At 33.2% G+C, this 17809-nt stretch overlaps 2 protein-coding genes across 5 annotated transcripts; one reads left to right on the plus strand and one right to left on the minus strand.

The window, feature by feature from the left end:
• Positions 1-1443: 1443 nt before the first annotated feature.
• On the minus strand, positions 1444-5227 carry LOC145102722 (sister chromatid cohesion protein PDS5 homolog D-like). Of its 2 annotated transcripts, none has more exons than XM_079040174.1 (12): positions 4765-5227; positions 4240-4443; positions 3962-4143; positions 3514-3640; positions 3396-3431; positions 2752-3156; positions 2597-2661; positions 2454-2505; positions 2277-2360; positions 2120-2166; positions 1960-2034; positions 1444-1871 (listed from the first exon to the last, which is right to left on the minus strand). In XM_079040174.1, exons 1-12 carry the CDS (start codon positions 4870-4872, stop codon positions 1703-1705), a joined length of 1554 nt encoding a protein of 517 aa, XP_078896300.1. In that variant the 5' UTR covers positions 4873-5227; the 3' UTR covers positions 1444-1702. The 2 variants fall into 2 exon arrangements, with proteins under 2 accessions (XP_078896300.1, XP_078896299.1); XM_079040173.1 differs by having other exon boundaries at positions 3276-3431; positions 4765-5226.
• Positions 5228-10561: 5334 nt separating this feature from the next.
• LOC145102723 (clavaminate synthase-like protein At3g21360) lies at positions 10562-14121 on the plus strand. 3 transcript variants are annotated; one of them, XM_079040176.1, is made up of 4 exons: positions 10562-11039; positions 11123-11376; positions 13223-13606; positions 13855-14121. In XM_079040176.1, the coding sequence occupies exons 1-3, from the start codon at positions 10668-10670 to the stop codon at positions 13587-13589; spliced, it is 993 nt and encodes a 330-aa protein (XP_078896302.1). In that variant the 5' UTR covers positions 10562-10667; the 3' UTR covers positions 13590-13606; positions 13855-14121. The 3 variants fall into 3 exon arrangements, with proteins under 3 accessions (XP_078896302.1, XP_078896303.1, XP_078896301.1); XM_079040177.1 differs by having other exon boundaries at positions 13223-13603; XM_079040175.1 differs by lacking the exon at positions 13855-14121 and having other exon boundaries at positions 10563-11039; positions 13223-13683.
• Positions 14122-17809: the final 3688 nt, after the last annotated feature.

Raw genomic sequence — 17809 nt, forward strand, 5'->3', positions numbered from 1 at the left:
ACTAGTGAATCGGAAATGCAAAAACGAATATTGTCCACATAAATCGCATGTGATTAAGTACACAAGAACAACTATTGAATTGTGAACGCGAAAACAAATCATGTCCATATAAATCATATATGACTAGATACATCGCATGTGATTAATTACACTAGAACAACTATTGAATCGAAAATGCGAAAATGAATCTTGTGAACATAAAATCGTTTTTTTTTTATTTGTAAAGATAATAATTGTTATTGTAATACACTCTTTGTGAAGAAACTTAAGAAGCTAAAATCATTTTTAATCTTTGGTAAAACATGATTAAGATATGCATGCACATAACTTTTAAAATTTCGTGATAAATAACTAAAAATAAATGTCATCATAGAATATTTGCTGACATTTTTTTTATATTAGTGGTCCAAAAATTCAAGCATCAACGACTAACGGAGGAAATTATTATGGAACCTTACCATACGTCGTGTTTCCATGATAGTTCATGTCTCGCACATTTTTGACTTGCATACTATATAAAATTTAGTCTTCAACGTAACTATTTCGAGCCTTAGTAATTTAAAATTTTACATTTGTTTTTTAAGGGTGAACCAGTTTTTAACCATTATAATTGCAATTTTGTATAACAACAATATTAAAAGTTAAGGCAACGTCGACTGATTTTAGTCTTCCAAACATCTCACATTGTTAATATATATATATATATATATATATATATATATATATATATATATATATATATATATATATATATATATATATATATACGAATTTGAATCATTTGTTTTTCCCAAAAGGTTAAATTGGTACATTTTAGAAAATTAGTTAAAAACGAAATTGACCAAGAACCGTCATGTATTATTATTATCATATTATAATATTTGTAATCATATTTAGTATTTTTAAATAGTTATCAAAAAGAATAAAAAAAACGTTGATATTCACACCTATATACATCAAAATATTCATACAATTGGTAGCACATCTTCATCTTAACCAATAACTTTTATACTTGGTAATGGTTGTTGTGGATTGTAAAGTTGATTAATTACAATTTTGACCCTGGAAATGATGCCTTCCAATAAAACTTTCAAAGATCCGTTTTGTACCACACTTGTTTGTTTTATACTTGCGCCCATTTCAATAATTCCATTAGATAACCAAATCCAACATAAAATAGTAAAATTGTAGACAAAGTCCACCACACATAATGAGATATATTCCTCATATGGACAATAAATAGATTCAATGAAACAGAAGGAAAAAGTCACTAAAATCAATGATTGAAGAGCCATTATACCAACCTTTTTCTTGGAAGTTTCACCAAACCCAAATCATCTAACAACCCACCCACCACTCAATAACATCATCAAAATCAACAATACTCAAATCCTATAGAGACAAGATAAGATAAGAGAGGTAAGAATAAGATGTAGATGATCATGATTTTAAGCTTCCACCCCCTCCTATTTGCTAAATAAAACCCATTCTAGGCAACAAGATTTATAAAAGAAAAAAAAAAGTCGAAAAATATCTAATATGTCATAAGATACTTAAATCTACACTAGATATGATCAGTAAAGATCAAATATTGAGTTTTAGGTGGTATTTGTACACACCACTAAACCAAATCTTTGATACTCCATTTACAAAGAACACCCATATCAAAATTTAGAGAAACATTTCAACAAAAAATTTTAATCTATAATTCTTCCAATCTTTCTGTCTTTATTTTGGTTTCTTCTTCAACTTGTGTGGCGGGAATTGGGTCCATCTTTTCAGTAGAAGAAGCATCATTTATCTCAACAACTTCATTGGTTGAACTATTTGTTATGTCATCTTCTTTTGTAGGTTTTGTTTTCAATGAGGAGCTGTTATTTTAAGATATTTATCATCATTCACTTAAAAAAAATCATGTATATATTATTTATCAAGTGTAAAAAAACTAAAAAAAGAAACCTTTTTGGTGAATTCGTGTTGTCTTCTTGCATTGGTGAGAATTCTAGCTTTCTTTTCCCCTTTTGCTTTAGACGCCTGTAAATATTTGATGAATTTATATAAAAATAGATAAATAAAAAGAGGATGAATTATGAAATAAGGGTATGAAATATGAACTTACTTGGTGGATGAAGTTGTCATTGGGGTTGGTAAATCAGAAGATTTCTCCTGTTGATAATATGATATTATATAATTTTATTTATATATATACCAGTAAAATATTAAAAAAAAAAAAAAAAAAAAAAAAAAAAGAGATAGAATTAAGAGAAGAGAATAACTTTATGAGGTGATGACTTATCAAGTATAATCCACTTTTCAACACGTAAATCCAGAACTTCTTCATCACCATCAGCATATAACACCTGCATTCAGAAATCCAAATTCTATAAAACTATTCAAAATTATATAATAATTTGAATTTGTTTATTAAAAAAAATGCAATAATGTATTTCCACCTTGTGCTTCTTGTCTACAGGATTATAAGATGAAACAGCACCTTCATAATACCTGTTCAAAAATAAATTTTATCTTTGAAGAGAAAATAAGATTTTACAATTGTTAAAAAGTTTAAATTTATAAAAAAGAAAAAAAGATTTACATTTTGTCCAATGGCCACCAAACCTTTATCCTATGTCCCACCAATTGTTTCCCATTTCCAAGACCCTAACAAATAAATTTAACAGCATTATGAATTTTTAAACATAAACATTAAAAAAAATAAATAAATAAATGATTCAATTAATAGATTAATACCTTGTATATGATATCATCCTCCTTTTTTATGACTGAACTGTTTGAAGTCAACGATTTTTTCATGCCTTGAGATTTTTCTTTCAGTTTTGCAGAATTTGAAGCTTTATCCTGAAACCTAGTTTTCCTCAAATCTTCCTTTGAATCTTGAACCAATTTAGGTTTAGAATCTTGACTTGAGTTGACTTTCTTGTTTTTTGGTCTCCCTTTTGATGAATGGGTTTCATGGGGTGAGTTAAGATTTTGAGAAGCTTCCAAATCTTTACCCTTTATCTGATTTTTATGATAATCCTCTAGTTTCTTTGAAACTTTTTGTGTATCAATATGTTTTTGCTTCTTGGAGTGAGAATGCATGAGGGTATTCGCGTCCCTTTTGTGAATATTATTACTCTTTGTTGGTTTCTTTTCCTGCAATATGGAGTAAATATAAAAAAGTTTTTAAAAAAAATAAAATTTTGGTGGATATGAAAGTTTTATATATATATATATATATATATATATATATATATATATATATATATACAAACCATAAGTTCATTTTGACAAAGGGTAGAGACTATTTCAGCATAATCATCAGAATCCGCCTCTATGAGTTCTACTAAAGTTGAAGAATAGGGTTTGAGTGTATCATGACAGTTTCTCAACACCTTTTCTGCTAATTTCCAAGGGGCAGGGGAAACATTCTGTAAAAAAAATAATATTTTTTTTCAGGGAATATGAAACTTAACAAATATTTAAAAAGATTTAAAGATAAATTGTGTGTACCTGGTTTTCTTTTCTGACATGAGAAATGAGAAGGGAAAGAAGCTGTGAAGCAATTTCATCACTTTCTTCAAGAACCATAGTCATTATACTTTCCATGTCTGAAAATACAGACTGTGGGTGATTTGTCCTAGATTTCATCAAGAAAAAAAAAGTCAACTTTAATATTTTCACAAAGGTTAAATTAGAAAAATCAGAAAATGTCTGAATCTTTTATGGGTTGTTCTTTAAAAGAAAACCATCTATGAGATGTTCATAAAAAGGGTTTAGTTTTTAACCATATTAAGCCAAGGAAGATCTCCACGTGCAAGAAGTTTATTTCTTTACATGGGTGTTCATAATGTGCAATAAATGAAGATGTTAGAGTTAACTATGTGATCAAACGAAACCATAGAGGGGCGAAAAGGGAATAAAGATACGCGATAATATAATGAGGAATAGAAGCTCTCACCTAATTCTACTTAAAAACTGCTCAAACATCTCAAGGATCAAAGCATCACACTCAAGGTCCAACATCAACAAGCATGATTTCACTTTAGCAACAGATTGAAGAATGTGAATGGCTTTATAATAATTGCGACCCGTAACATTTGAAAGTTCCCCAAAAGCCATCACATTGAGCTGGAAGATATCCTGTGTAATAAAAAATATGTTTTTTTTTTCTTAAAAAGGAGATATACAAAATATTTAGACATATGGAATTGTTAAAGGATTTGATTCTTGTAGTACCTTCATAATTTCATCCTTATAAGGTGGTTCTGGTGCAGTTATTCTTGCTACTTCACAAAGACATGATGCTACTGAAACTTTAACATCCACATCTGAATGCTTTAACAGTTCATTGGAAATCAAGGCCCCCATCGAAGGCACAAGTGCACCTTGCATTTTGAGAGATGGTGCTTGACTCACAAATGTCAAAAGTTGCTCGGTTTTCTTAAAGAAAGAAGTTGAAAAATAGCAAGTGTTATAAGTATATCATAGCACAACAAAGAGGGTAAAGTAAAGAAAATGCACAAATTCTGGAAATGGAACCCTAATTTGAAACCATCTGTTATCTGATTCGATATCCATATATACATAATCGTTAACACATGGGGAATCTAACTAGGTCTTACACATACATTGATCCAATGTCCTCGTAAAACTTTGAGCATGGCAAATTTGGGCTCTAATCGTAAAGGCTAAGGATTATTTACGCGAGATAGTAAAGTGAAACGTATACATTGACGATGAAAAAGGTTAACAATCGCTTACATCGAGAATGTCTAGAAGCTCACTGGTGGAAGAAGGGTGCAATGCAAGCTGTTCACCAGTTTCTCTAAGCTGTTGCTCCAGTTCGCTAACTGGACAGATATACTCCATTTTCCGAACGGCGGACTAAGCAATTTCCCTCTAATCGCACTCAAATACAAACCCTTAGAGGCTCAGAAAGCCAAAATGTTGATTTGATTTTACGCAAATTGGCATATGCCTGTCTTTACAAAGGCAAAGGGTTTCTCCATTCGATTCAATCCGCTTCGTGAAATCTGTGGCGAAAGGTATAGAAACCCTATATCTGAATTTCGAACACGTACATAAGGAAAACCTATCGATGCTTCGAGAATTTGGAGAGTGAGTGTGATGGCTGCGTGAGAGGCGCCTGGGGTTTTGATTGCGGTTTCCAGGTGTCGGAGCTTTGATGTTATTATCCGAGGAAGTTTACGTTTGGGATTCTCTCAAACTTTTGTGTGTGTTTTTTTCCATTTTCATTTACACATTTTTTAAGTTTAATATTATAATTATAATCATTTCATTTGGAATTTTTTAATCTTTTCAAATTTACATGTTGATTTTGATTTATTTGTATCATTTTGTGAACCATCATTTTTAGGTTTATTTACGAGTTTATCTAATTGTTGCATCACTCATTAGATGAGGTCAAGGTTTTCCCAAAATATGTTTTTGTTTATGCTTATGTCATTTGCTTTATTTAGATATTTTGTTCCATCCGGACATGATTGAATTGGGTAAAGAATGTATTTTTAATGATTTATTTAACAAAGTCATTTTTTTAATTTTTGAGTATAAAAACATTTATATAACAAAAATGATTTCTTATTAGAGTATATGAATCAAACTTGCTCTTTATTAAAGAATCTTAATGCTTATATGTGAATTTTGTATTCTGATTTGACATTATTTTGTTAGCAATAGCATATACCAATGGCCTGGTGTCATGATTCGAAACTTCATTTTTACACCCTTGTATATGCATGCATTAAATAGTTTTACACGTTCGTACATGGATGCATTAAATACGTTGACATTGACCTTTGTAATGAGAGTCAAATGGTTAAGGTGTAGAACTTTATTAAGGATGTTCAAGGTCCAAACATTGCACTTTACAATTTATCACCCACGTGATGGCCCTGGAGTGGAACGTCCAGAGATGCAGTTTACCTTTTTTATCTTTTTACTCTACATGGATGTATTATCAAGCCTACACTAGAAGGAGCATAAAGTTGATTATCATTAAATGTTACTTGTATATTTATGTTTTTAGAATATTTGAAAAATTAAATGTAACGGTCATGAGTGCACACTAAGAGAACAAATGGCACGCAAACACACACAAAAAGGAAAACGAATAGATGAATATACTAGTCAATAAAAGAAAAACAAGATAAGCAGTTAGATAGAGTGTTTTTAACGATCCGACATGACAAGCATTAATGGTCGTCTTCATACTTAACCTCTAAGAGTTAACATAAAATCATTAGCTCATTACACGTGCGACCAACATGGAAGCATTACCTCCTTCCACGTGTGATCTCATGTAGAAAGGGTATCATCACGCCATACCTGAACACGCCCTATTGAAACTATGAATATATGATACATTACATCCAAATAGTATGATGTTCTTAAAGCCTAAGGTCTTTGAGATTTGCGATTATATTTCCATTATCATACATGTTTGAAGTGGTGATTGTTAGATTGTATATTTAGGATTGTATATAATGAAAATATGAGGTTCCACCCTCTTTAACACTCCCATGGGTCCTATAATGTCCCCAAAAATACCAATGAAAATTTTCATTTTTACACCATCAAATCCATACAAGCATTTGTTTCAAAACCAATCAGAGTAATATGGATCTCTCAAACATCAAAGTAAAACAATAATAATATGTGCGGAAAAGCCATCAGGGGATGTTGTGCGGTCAAGCCGATTCATTCCCTTTGGAACTAGAAGTACCCGAAAACATTTTAAACAAAAATTGTAAGCAAAAAGCTTAGTGAGTTTCCCAAAATACCACATATCATACATAAGATAGTGCATGCTATGGGCCAAGTCATAGTTTTATAGTTACTTCCTGTCATGGGCTAAATCATGGTCTTTCCTTGCAATGTCGAAGGCCAAATCTCGGACTTACAAACAAGTGTCAAGGGTCACACCTTTGTCTTCCATGCAAGTATCACAAAGACAACAAGCATCTTACATACAAATACCAAGGGTAGATTGTAACACCCCAAATTTCTAATGTTCAATGAAGGGCCAAAAGTGTGAATTTAGGAAAGGGACTCGACGAGTAGGTCCGCTTACTCGCCGAGTCGGAGCGGGATTCTGTCGCGGTTTAAGTGGCCAACTCACCGAGTCGGCGGCTTGGACTCAACGAGTTGGTGCTGAAGAGAGAAAATCTTAATCCCGGGGGTTGTGCCCTATATAAAACACATTATAACTCACCCTTAGCCTCTTTGCTACCCTTTTGAGATCCAGAAACCCTAAATTGTGAGTGAGATCCCTTGGAAGCAATTTGGAGCCTTGATAAGTGATTTTGGTGGAAAGGGTTTGAAGATCAAGAGGTTTGCTGCAAAGGAGGGGTGTAGATCCGGGATCTACTTCAGTTGGAACTTATATTGGAGGTAATAATCTGTTGCTTGGGCTCTTTTGCATCTAGATCTATTATCATGTGAGATTTGGGGCATTTTTGGTATGATTAAGAGCTATTTCGAGTTAGATGCTTAGATATGAGGTTGCTACTTCAAATCTAGGCTTGCGATGGTCCATAATGTCATAAAGTTTCAGTCATTGAGTTGTTGGTGAAGCCCCTTTGTCTAAAACCCAAGCCCTAGTGTGTTTTGGGCCTATATCTCCATGGTTTCACGTAAAGTTTCAACTTTATGTGAGGGTTAGATTGTAGAAGGGTGGATCTATGGATTGGAGCCTCTGCATGGCTCGAAAAGCCTCTAAATGGATTGAGAAATGAAGAGACTCGGCGAGTCACATGGGTGTACTCGACAAGTTGTATGAACATGTGCATGGACTCGGCGAGTTGGAAGAACAACTCGGCGAGTCTGTTGAAGATTGCCTTGGACTCGGCGAGTCTATTCTTGGACTCGGCGAGTCTGGTCGCAGACCCCAACCTCTTTTGGTTAAATCCTTGGATTAAGTGAGTCGGTTGGCGACTCAGTGAGTCGGACAGAATGGGATTCAGAGATTGTTGGACTCGGTGAGTCTTGGGGCGACTCGGCGAGTTAAGTTGTGTAATGAGAGTTTTCTGGGAATGGGAACTCGGCGAGTTGATGGGTTGACTCGGCGAGTAGAATCAACCAGGAAGGTTGACGTTGACTGAGGACTTTGACTTTGACTAAGTGTTGACCAGTTTGACTTCCAAGGGTATTTTGGTAATTCTGGTATTTATGGAATTGGTTCTTTGGTAGTGTTCTATGGTGGAGTTCGTGTCGGTGGACGGAACAACTTGGTTTTATCTCTTCAGTCGGCAATTACAGGTGAGTTATCCTCACTAAATCGACAGGGTCTACAACACCAAGGCCGGCCCTTTATCGGATGGAAATACGGGTATTGTTGTTATGTTATTGCTTTGCTAGATCTGCATCCTAGTATTTAGGATGGTATTATGTTAGTGACCTGGTTAAGGTCGGTACCCGGCATTTAGGGTAATGCTATGTTAGTGACCTGGTTAAGGTCGGTACCCGGTATTTAGGGTAATGTTATGCTAGTGACCGGTTAGGTCGGAATCCTGGTTAGGATGTTGATATGCTATGTGATCTGTTAGACTGTTTGTCTGGTTAAGGATTTGTTATGTGATTAATTATTGTATGTGCACATGGTTGTTGACAGGGGTTGGGTTGAGGCGGGTCCTGCTTTATGCTGTAGGCCAACATACCCAGGGCAGACCAGATATTATGAAGGCCCAGCGAGCGGTCCGGATAGGCTGAAGGTCCCAAGAGGGCGGACCAGACGTGCCGAGGCTCGGAGAGTGGACCAGGCCGACTGAAGGCCCGGTGTGGGCAGACCAGTCATATTGTAGACTCAGAGAGTGGACCAGGTGGATTGAAGGCCCAGTGCTGGTGGACCAATCACATTGTAGACTCGATGTACATGGCTAGACTCGGAAGGTGGACCAGGTGGACTGAAGGACCGGTACGTGCGGACCAGTTACACAGTAGACCCGATGTGCATGGTTGTTCTATTTGTGATATGTTATGAGGATGTTTATGTGTGGTTGGTATTTTGAGGGTAACTCACTAAGCTTTCGGGCTTACAGTTCAGTGTATTGTTTCAGGTACTTCTGGAGATCGTGGCAAGGCGAAGACGTGATCGTACCGCTCCTCATGTTTTATGATTTATGTGATATGGTTCTGGGGGATACTCTAATGTTTAAAATATTTTGAAAACAAGATGTATGAACTTAATGGTTTTTGAATGAGATAAAATGTTTTAATTTGGCTCAAATTTTATGGGTGTTACATAGATCATGGACGTACATATAATTGCCAGGGGCCAGTTCCTGGTCTTTCATACAATTGTGAGGAGCCAAATCCTTATCTTTTATACATATGGAAAGGGGTGACACTCTGGTCTTCCATGCAAGTATCACAAAGACATCTAGCTTCCTACATAATATAGTGAGAATACTCACATTGCCGACGTAATCAACAGCCAACAGCTCTCACGGTTAACAAATGGGTGTTATACACCTCATAATAAACCACACAAGGTAAACCCTTAGTCTACCTTCTAAAACTAGAAATTTGACCAAATTTCAACCCATGCCAAAAAGTCAACGGTCAAGGTCAAAGTCAATAGTCAACATCACCATAAGCTGATACTTACGTCGTGACCGACCCATGGTCACGTCCTGGCTAATAAACTCAGTCCCGATCCAAAACTCCAGTTACGAACAACTCAGCAACGATCAAAACCATTGCCATGTCATGATGTCATGCCACCACGTTGTGAAAGAATCCGTCCAAAACAATCGATGAGCCTTATCGTTATGGCGTGCCTCCATATGGTCGCGTCGTGACTACTGCATTTGGGGCAACTTAATGCATTCAACCCTTAATCATTTAAGCCATCCATTCTAAGTTTCCAGATGGCCTTCTTACTCTCAAAACATTCTAAAAATCGATGCTTTATAGACATGCATGTCTTGAGCTCATGTTAGGAAAAATGATGAATAATGGAACCACAATCACATGCATGGATTCAAAAGTTAGTCAAACTTCAGATCCAACATATATAACCTTCAAAGGACCTTAAGGAACCATAAAGTTGCCAACTTTATGGAATCCTTTCATCCAAACTTCCAGAACATGAAGAAAATAGGACAAGGAGCCAAGATCTAGAAGCGTGCAACATAAAGCTTGGATCTTGAATACTTATAATGGTTTTAAAATAGCTTAAATGAATTCTCTAAGCTTTCCAAGAGGTTCTCTATACCACAAGGGTCTTCTTCTTCCTTCCAAATGCACCAAATCACCAAAGGTAAGCTCAAAATGGGAGAATAGTGTATTGGGTATTGCTCCAAGGTTCTTTATGGTGATGGAGGCTAGAATTATCGGATAATTCGAAAGCAAACTTACATACAAAGAGAAATTGTGATAGGTTGACGATTGATGATGAACAATTGTTACATTTGTTATATTATTTATAATATAATATAATAATAATAATAATAAGAGTTAACTTCACTATTTACCCACTAACTATTGTCATTTTGTGGTTTGAACAATTGATTTCTGAATGCTTGACTTATCTTGAATTAATTCTATAAGAAAGAAACAACACAAACCACCAAATTATTGGAGATCTAGACTCATGATTTAGACTTAAAATCGCCACTTATTGTTTGAACTTTGGATTGTTCATGGCAGAAGAAGCAAGCTTCTTCAGTGAAGTCGTAGGTTTGCAGCAGCAGAAATCTGATGATGGAGTCGTCTTCCCCGCAGTTCTCTTCCCTAACCCTAACGCTTCCAAGCCTGTTCAATTAACAGACGCCATTAAAGCTAACAAACCATGGCTTGATTCTCTGCTCCATAGATCTGGTGCGATTCTCTTCAGAGGCTTCCCTGTGTCCACCGCCTCCGATTTCAACGACGTCGTTAACTCCTCCGGCTACGAAGACTTCCCCTACGGCGCCGGTGTTTTAGCAACCAGGACGAAAGTTTGCGATCGTGTGTATACTGCGAATGAAGCACCACCGGACCAGATGATCGGCTTCCATCACGAATCGTCCCATGTATGGCCTCCGATCAAAACTTTTCGACGAATCTGTGAATGCTATTAGAATAAACCTCATATCGATCTTCTTATGTTTAACAGGCTAGCGAATTTCCTTCGAAATTGTTTTTCTTCTGTGAAATCGAACCAGGAAGGGGAGGAGAAACATGTATAGTTTTGAGCCATGTGATTTACGAGAAGATGAAAGGGAAGCATCCAGAATTTGTGGAGCAAATGGAAGAGAAAGGATTGACTTACAGCAGAGTTATCGGAGAAGAATTCGACCCTTCATCACCGGTTGGACGTGGCTGGAAGGCGGCATTCATGACCGACGACAAGAGCGTGGCGGAGGAAAGGTTTTCCACACTTTTTCATCATTTACGTCAATATTCTGTTTTTTAGATAATTAATAAAAAAAAAACAATGCAAATATTTTCAAGATTAGTATATAGAGTATATTACATTTTTGGTACATGATATAAATGATTTTTATAACTTTAGACCTAAAAAAAATAGTATTTTGCAATTTTGGTATTTGAAATTGCAATTTTGGTCTTCATGTGATCCAAGGGCACGGGGTCCTTTTTAAAAATACATATATTCAACGAAAATTTTTAACCAATTTCTTGGAACACCAAAGCTTAAAACATCACCTAAGTTAACCCAAAAAAAATAATTTACTCTATAATTTTATGTGTATAGTTTCTTAAAGGGATACGTTAACTCTATTAAATGTATATTTATTCATTCAGACCCTTAACTTATTTTTATGTTTTCTTTGGGAATATGATGGGTTGTGACATGTCATTCTAGTCATTGTAACCTAAATTAACCTGTGGAAGGGCTATATGTATATTTTTCTTAAGCATGAGGACCATTCTAGTTGTACAACTATTAATGGGAGTACAAGTCATCAATTAATTTAAAAATTAAACAACAAATTGAAAAACACAGATGACAGGATTGGGAAGGGAAGATCAGTGACCCTAAATAAGGTGGCATGGTTTTTAATTTTAGTTACCGAATGGATACGGCTTGATTATAGTTTTCATATAAAATCGAACAAAAAAATAAAATATAAATGTACTAAATTAAGTATGTTATATTTAACTATATTAGATTAGAAATTTAACATTTAAAATATAATTATTCACACAATCATTCAATTTCTCACAATATTAATACTAGAATTCCGACATTCAATGTATGAACGTACAACAATGTACTTCCAGATTGTGAGGAGCCTAATGGCCTTTAATTCACAGTGATATATGTGTTGCTTGATGACAATTATATTGGTGCATGTTTACATATTCAAACACAAAAATTAAATAGCAGCCATTTGATGTATTTGTTTCTAGTTCGGGAAGTTTGTATAGAAAGCCATTAGCCACAGTTAAGACCTCCACTGCAACCCAAAACATGTTATTGGTTGAGGCATATGTTCTACAAATTGTTGATATATTAATTTCTTAAAATATAAGATAGATTTATAAATTTATTAAATTATTTTTCAGAAAAAAATAATAATCATTGATGTGTTGGTCAATGTGTACATATGTACCTTTGTATAACCATTAGACGATGAAATTATTATTAGAACTTTATTTTAAATTTTCATATGAATTTTACCTCATTGAGATATTCTCATAGGCTTCTAAAAAGAAATTAGATGGTTCGTTCAATTGAGATGTTAAAAAAAAAACATTGTAATATTCATTAAATTGCAACAAACTTTCTATTTAACCTTTTTTATAACAAAATACTTTTTAGTTTTATGGTATTTTGGACCGTTATGATTAACTAATTTTAACCATTAACAAAAATTATTTATCGACTAAAGGAGTAACAACACTAATATTGACCCATACCTAACGGTAGTTGAAATACATTAACTAATTGTCAATCAACTTTATTTTATAAAAGTTCTTAATATATATCTTTTGACTCTTAGATATAATAAAATATAGTTGAAGTAGTAAACTCATGAAACAACATACTTTCATTTATTTGTTTATAACATCATATTGTAATTTGTTTCTATTCCAACATTATATTTTCAATAATTTTATAGATGTTTTTACTTTCATATTTTTTTTTTCTTATTAAGACATTATATTTTGAAACATCTAGTAATTAATAATTTACAACAATGAACATCGCTTTATATTTGAATCGACTAATTTTTGGATGCAAATGCAGGGCTACCGAGTTGGGAATGAAACTAGAATGGATTGGGGATGAAGTAAAAGTTATAATAGGACCCATGCCCAGTTTCAGATACAACGAGGTGCGACAAAAAAATACATGGTTCAACCGTCTAGCGGTTTCGTATGGAGGATTGAAGGATAAGCTAAATGATGATCCGACAAAAGCAGTTGTTTTTGGTGACGGTGAACAATTGCCTCTTGATGCTGTTAATGACTTATTAAAGATGTTGGATGAAGAGTGTGTTGCATTACAATGGTGTAAAGGAGATCTTCTACTACTCGATAATCTGGCAGTTCTTCATTCACGAAGACCATTGCTCGCTCCACCCCGTCATATACTTGCTTCATTTTGCAAGTGAAGTACTTAAGGAAGGTGGTAAGATATAATATATGCATGTATTTATGTATGCTTTCACATCAACTTTAGACATGAATAAATTGCAATTCCGATAAGTCCATCAAACATTGCTATAATTTGGTAGATTTCTTAAAATACAACGCTATAGCAGAAATAATGAGAGTTTAATGTTATAATAAAACAAAGAAATGGAAGTTAACATTGTTCTTGCATAAAACTTTTCTATTTATCTTTCAATGATCTAATTGTTTATTCTTTGAACATAGGAAAAGAAGTGGTCATATAAACCCCCCACTCATCATCTCCAACAACTTTGATAAAGGCAATAAAAATAGAAAATAAGCATAAATACAACCATGGTCTTGGCTTCATAAATCCATATCGACGTCATCGATCAAATATTTTTATGGAATTACCCATTTTAAAATGGAGATATTCATATGATTTATGGGTAAAAATTGTAGATGGTGTTGTTTGTGAATTGTTTGGATTTAACTTTTCATAAAGAAAGTTGAAAAATAAAATAGGCAAAATTAGTGATGTAATTTACATTTGTTTATATAATGTTTTTATTAGTATGTAAAATTGTAAATGTCTAGTCAGTAACAATATGTACTTGGTACATATTGAGCTCGAAAACAAAAGATGAGGTGAATATAAGGACACTGAGAACACAAAATTATTTTTTATTATATAGTACTAGGTTATTGTTGGGTTATGAGGGTTTTTAGGTCATAAAGGCGCACAACGTAAGCATACATATAATCAAAACATACCTTATCAACCCAAAAGAGGAACCATATCCAACCATGTCTAGGTAACCTAATAGCAAAAACAAGAAAGAAAGAAAAAAAAACATACTTTTGTGGTCGTCAATTTCTTAGTATGCGTCGGTTGATCGAACTTTGGAGGATCCAACAGAGAATCCCTCTTTCGTGATTGCACCTAAGAAGCAAACAACAAAGCTGGAAAACACCAAAACTGGAACTTGTTCGAAGATCAGACGGATCTAAACCTCGGAGGTTGCTATGCAACACGTGGGAGTGGCTTTAGGATTTTTCGAGATCTAGAGAGTACCACCGGTTTCTGAGGGTTTTGACTAATTTCTAATTCGGGTTTATGCCTTTCTATTTATATGGGAAATATTCAAACCCTAACAAATAATTATCTTGTCTCGGAATAATTATTTGTAACTATGGTGATTATCTTATATTCAAATTTTTTATCTAGAATATTTCAGATTTTCATGATTTAATTAATTAATCAAACAATTAATTATTTAACAAACTAAAGCCTATAATTTAATCTCTTTCCAGTTTTGCTTTTTTTGTTCTTATGTGTAACCCAAAAGGATACTGTCATTAATACTAATATTACCGACTTGTTGTGGCTATAGACACCAATCACACCATCTTCCAACAGCTCTCACTTGCACTAGGCACTAACAATGTCGGTCTAATACTTACTAACAATAGAAATGGAGTGTGCGGTCCTATTGTAACTATTGTATGTATTGCAACTTTGCAATATACATCTCTTAGACTAGTGATTTCAAATTCATTTGATCTTCATGATATCTATATGAACCTGAGTTATAGATAAACGAGTTAATCTCAATGTTCAAGATTATGTTTCTCGATAGAGATATATGATAACCTTGTTGATTTGACCAATATACATCCCTTGGACTAGTTATTTCAAATTCTTTTGATCTTCATGATATCTATATGAACCTGAATCATAAATAATGAGTTAATCTCAGTGTTCAAGATTATGTTTCTCGATAGAAATATATGATGACCTTGTTGATCTGACCAACTCAATCTCCGCTCGGCCAAACATTTAAAAGAGATATATGATAATCTTGTAGGATGTGGCTGGAAGGGGACATTCATGACCAACGACAAGAGCATGGTGAAGGAAAGGAATTCACACTTCTTCACCATTTACGTCAATATTCCGTTTTTGCAAACTTAGATTATTAATAAAAAGAAAAACTAAACAAATATTTCAAAATTATTATATAGAGTATATTACATTTTTAATACCTGATATAGATGTTTTTTTCTATAATTTCAGTCCGAAAAAAAATTATTTTGTAATTTTGGTCTTCATTTGAACCATTTTTCATGTGAACCAAGGGCGACATAATCTCTTTTTTTAAATAAAATTATTAGCTCAATAGCTGAATTTAACGATTCAATGATCAAAGTTGTTATGAAACATCAAAATATTTAACTAAAATTGAAAACCAATTCCTTGGAACACTAAAAGGAACATAAAAACTGAAAATATTACTTAAGGGACAAAAAAATGTAATTTACTCTATAGTTTGATGTTTTTAATTTCCTAACTTATTTATATAAGAATTTTGTAATATATGCAATATTTTTTTTTATCAAATTTTATAATTAATTATTTATGATATTAGAAAAAAAAAATATGCTAACAAAGTTAAGCCATTTTGATTCATGTTAAAGCCCTAACTGTTTTAACTAAGATGAATATATTAACAGAAAAACTGAAATCAACTGATTAACCTATATAAGAGGTGACATGTTTTCTAATTTTCATTAACCGGAGACATATGATTTGGTTATGGTTTTCATCCACAAACGAACCAAAAAATTTAAATATAAATATTGTATAAAATTGTTGATGTATTAAGTTCTTAAAATATAAGATAGATTTACAAATTTAGTAAATTATTTTTCGGATCATTGATTCGTTGGTCATATGTACACATATACCCTAAGCTATCAATTGCGCGCTATAGCGGTGCTATAGCGGCGCTATAGCGTTTTGCAGAGGTCAAGAACCGCTATTTTCAGTTTAGCGTTTTCATTTCGCGGTACCGCTATTAGCGGCGCTATTCACCGCTATTTATCGCTATTTCAATAACCGCTATAGCGGCGCTATGGGCGCTATTCCATTTTTGTTCACATTTTTGGCCATTTGGTTACTTTTTTCAATGAAAAACTAGTCTTAATGATTTCACTACACTTTCATTTTAAAAAGCCCGAACAAATAACATAATTAAAAGCATTCAAAGCAACTACGTCTATCGACAACTCTTTTACTCATCTCTTTTTGTACTCACGCCAACTTGAGTTGCCATGGTCACACTCCATTAATGCTTTTTGTAAATTGACCCACGCCTATGAGGCCACGACTTGGGACTTAATTCCTTAAATCAACCACGGCCTACTAATACGATATTGAATCCATGCAATCCAATTAAACTCGATTTGACACTTTTACACTACCTAGTTTCCATGTTAATATAATAGAATATTATGTTATGTTTTTATATGACTTTTTAGGTTTGATGATATTAATTCTATATAGACTTATAGTATTAATACTCAAATATATAAATTCTATATAAATATAATATAAAATTACAAATTATACGTAATATTAAAAAACCGCTATATCACCACTATACCACCGCGATAACCGCGATCTCATATAGCGGCATGTGACCGCTATTGAAATTTTGACCGCGATAACTGCATAGCATATACCTTTGTATATGTGTTTGGATAGGCTAAAACCATGGTCTCATTTAATTAGAACTTTTTGAATGAACTTAGTTTTTCGCATGAGTTTTACATTAGATAAATTAGTTGTGAGACCCGTATGTTATACGAGTTGGATAAAATAAAAAAATTAAATATGAAGGTTTAAACAAAAATTTATTTAAATTTAAAATTTAAAATTTAAAATTTGAATTTAAAAGGAAACATATTCAATAGTATATGAGTTGTAATATTGTAATTTAATGGTTATTTTCAATTAAGGTAATTATTAATTAAGGTGTAAATATGATATGTTAATTAAGAAAAAACAAACAATGAGAAAATGACACATGGAAAAAACATGTATTCAAAAATACTAAAAAATGACATGTGTCCAAGTTAATGAAAGAGTGACATGTGGTAAAATTATTTTCATTTATTAGGAAGGATTCATGTACAATGCAATGTATTTTCACATATCCTAAAGGACTAAGATTACCATGGTTGATGCAATGTATTTTCATATATCATCAACAAGTGATTAAGATTACCATAACCGAACAAATCATAGATTTCAAGAGTTTCACCTAATTGAGATAAGCTTCCTAGGCTTTTGAAAATAAATTAGAGATGGTTCTCATTCAATTGAGATCTTAAAAATGAAAAATTACCGTTGTAATATTCATTAAATAACAATAAA

The sequence above is a fragment of the Lactuca serriola genome, chromosome 4, assembly GCF_051521515.1.
Source record: "Lactuca serriola cultivar US96UC23 chromosome 4, Lser_US96UC23_V15, whole genome shotgun sequence".
NCBI lineage: Eukaryota > Viridiplantae > Streptophyta > Magnoliopsida > Asterales > Asteraceae > Lactuca > Lactuca serriola.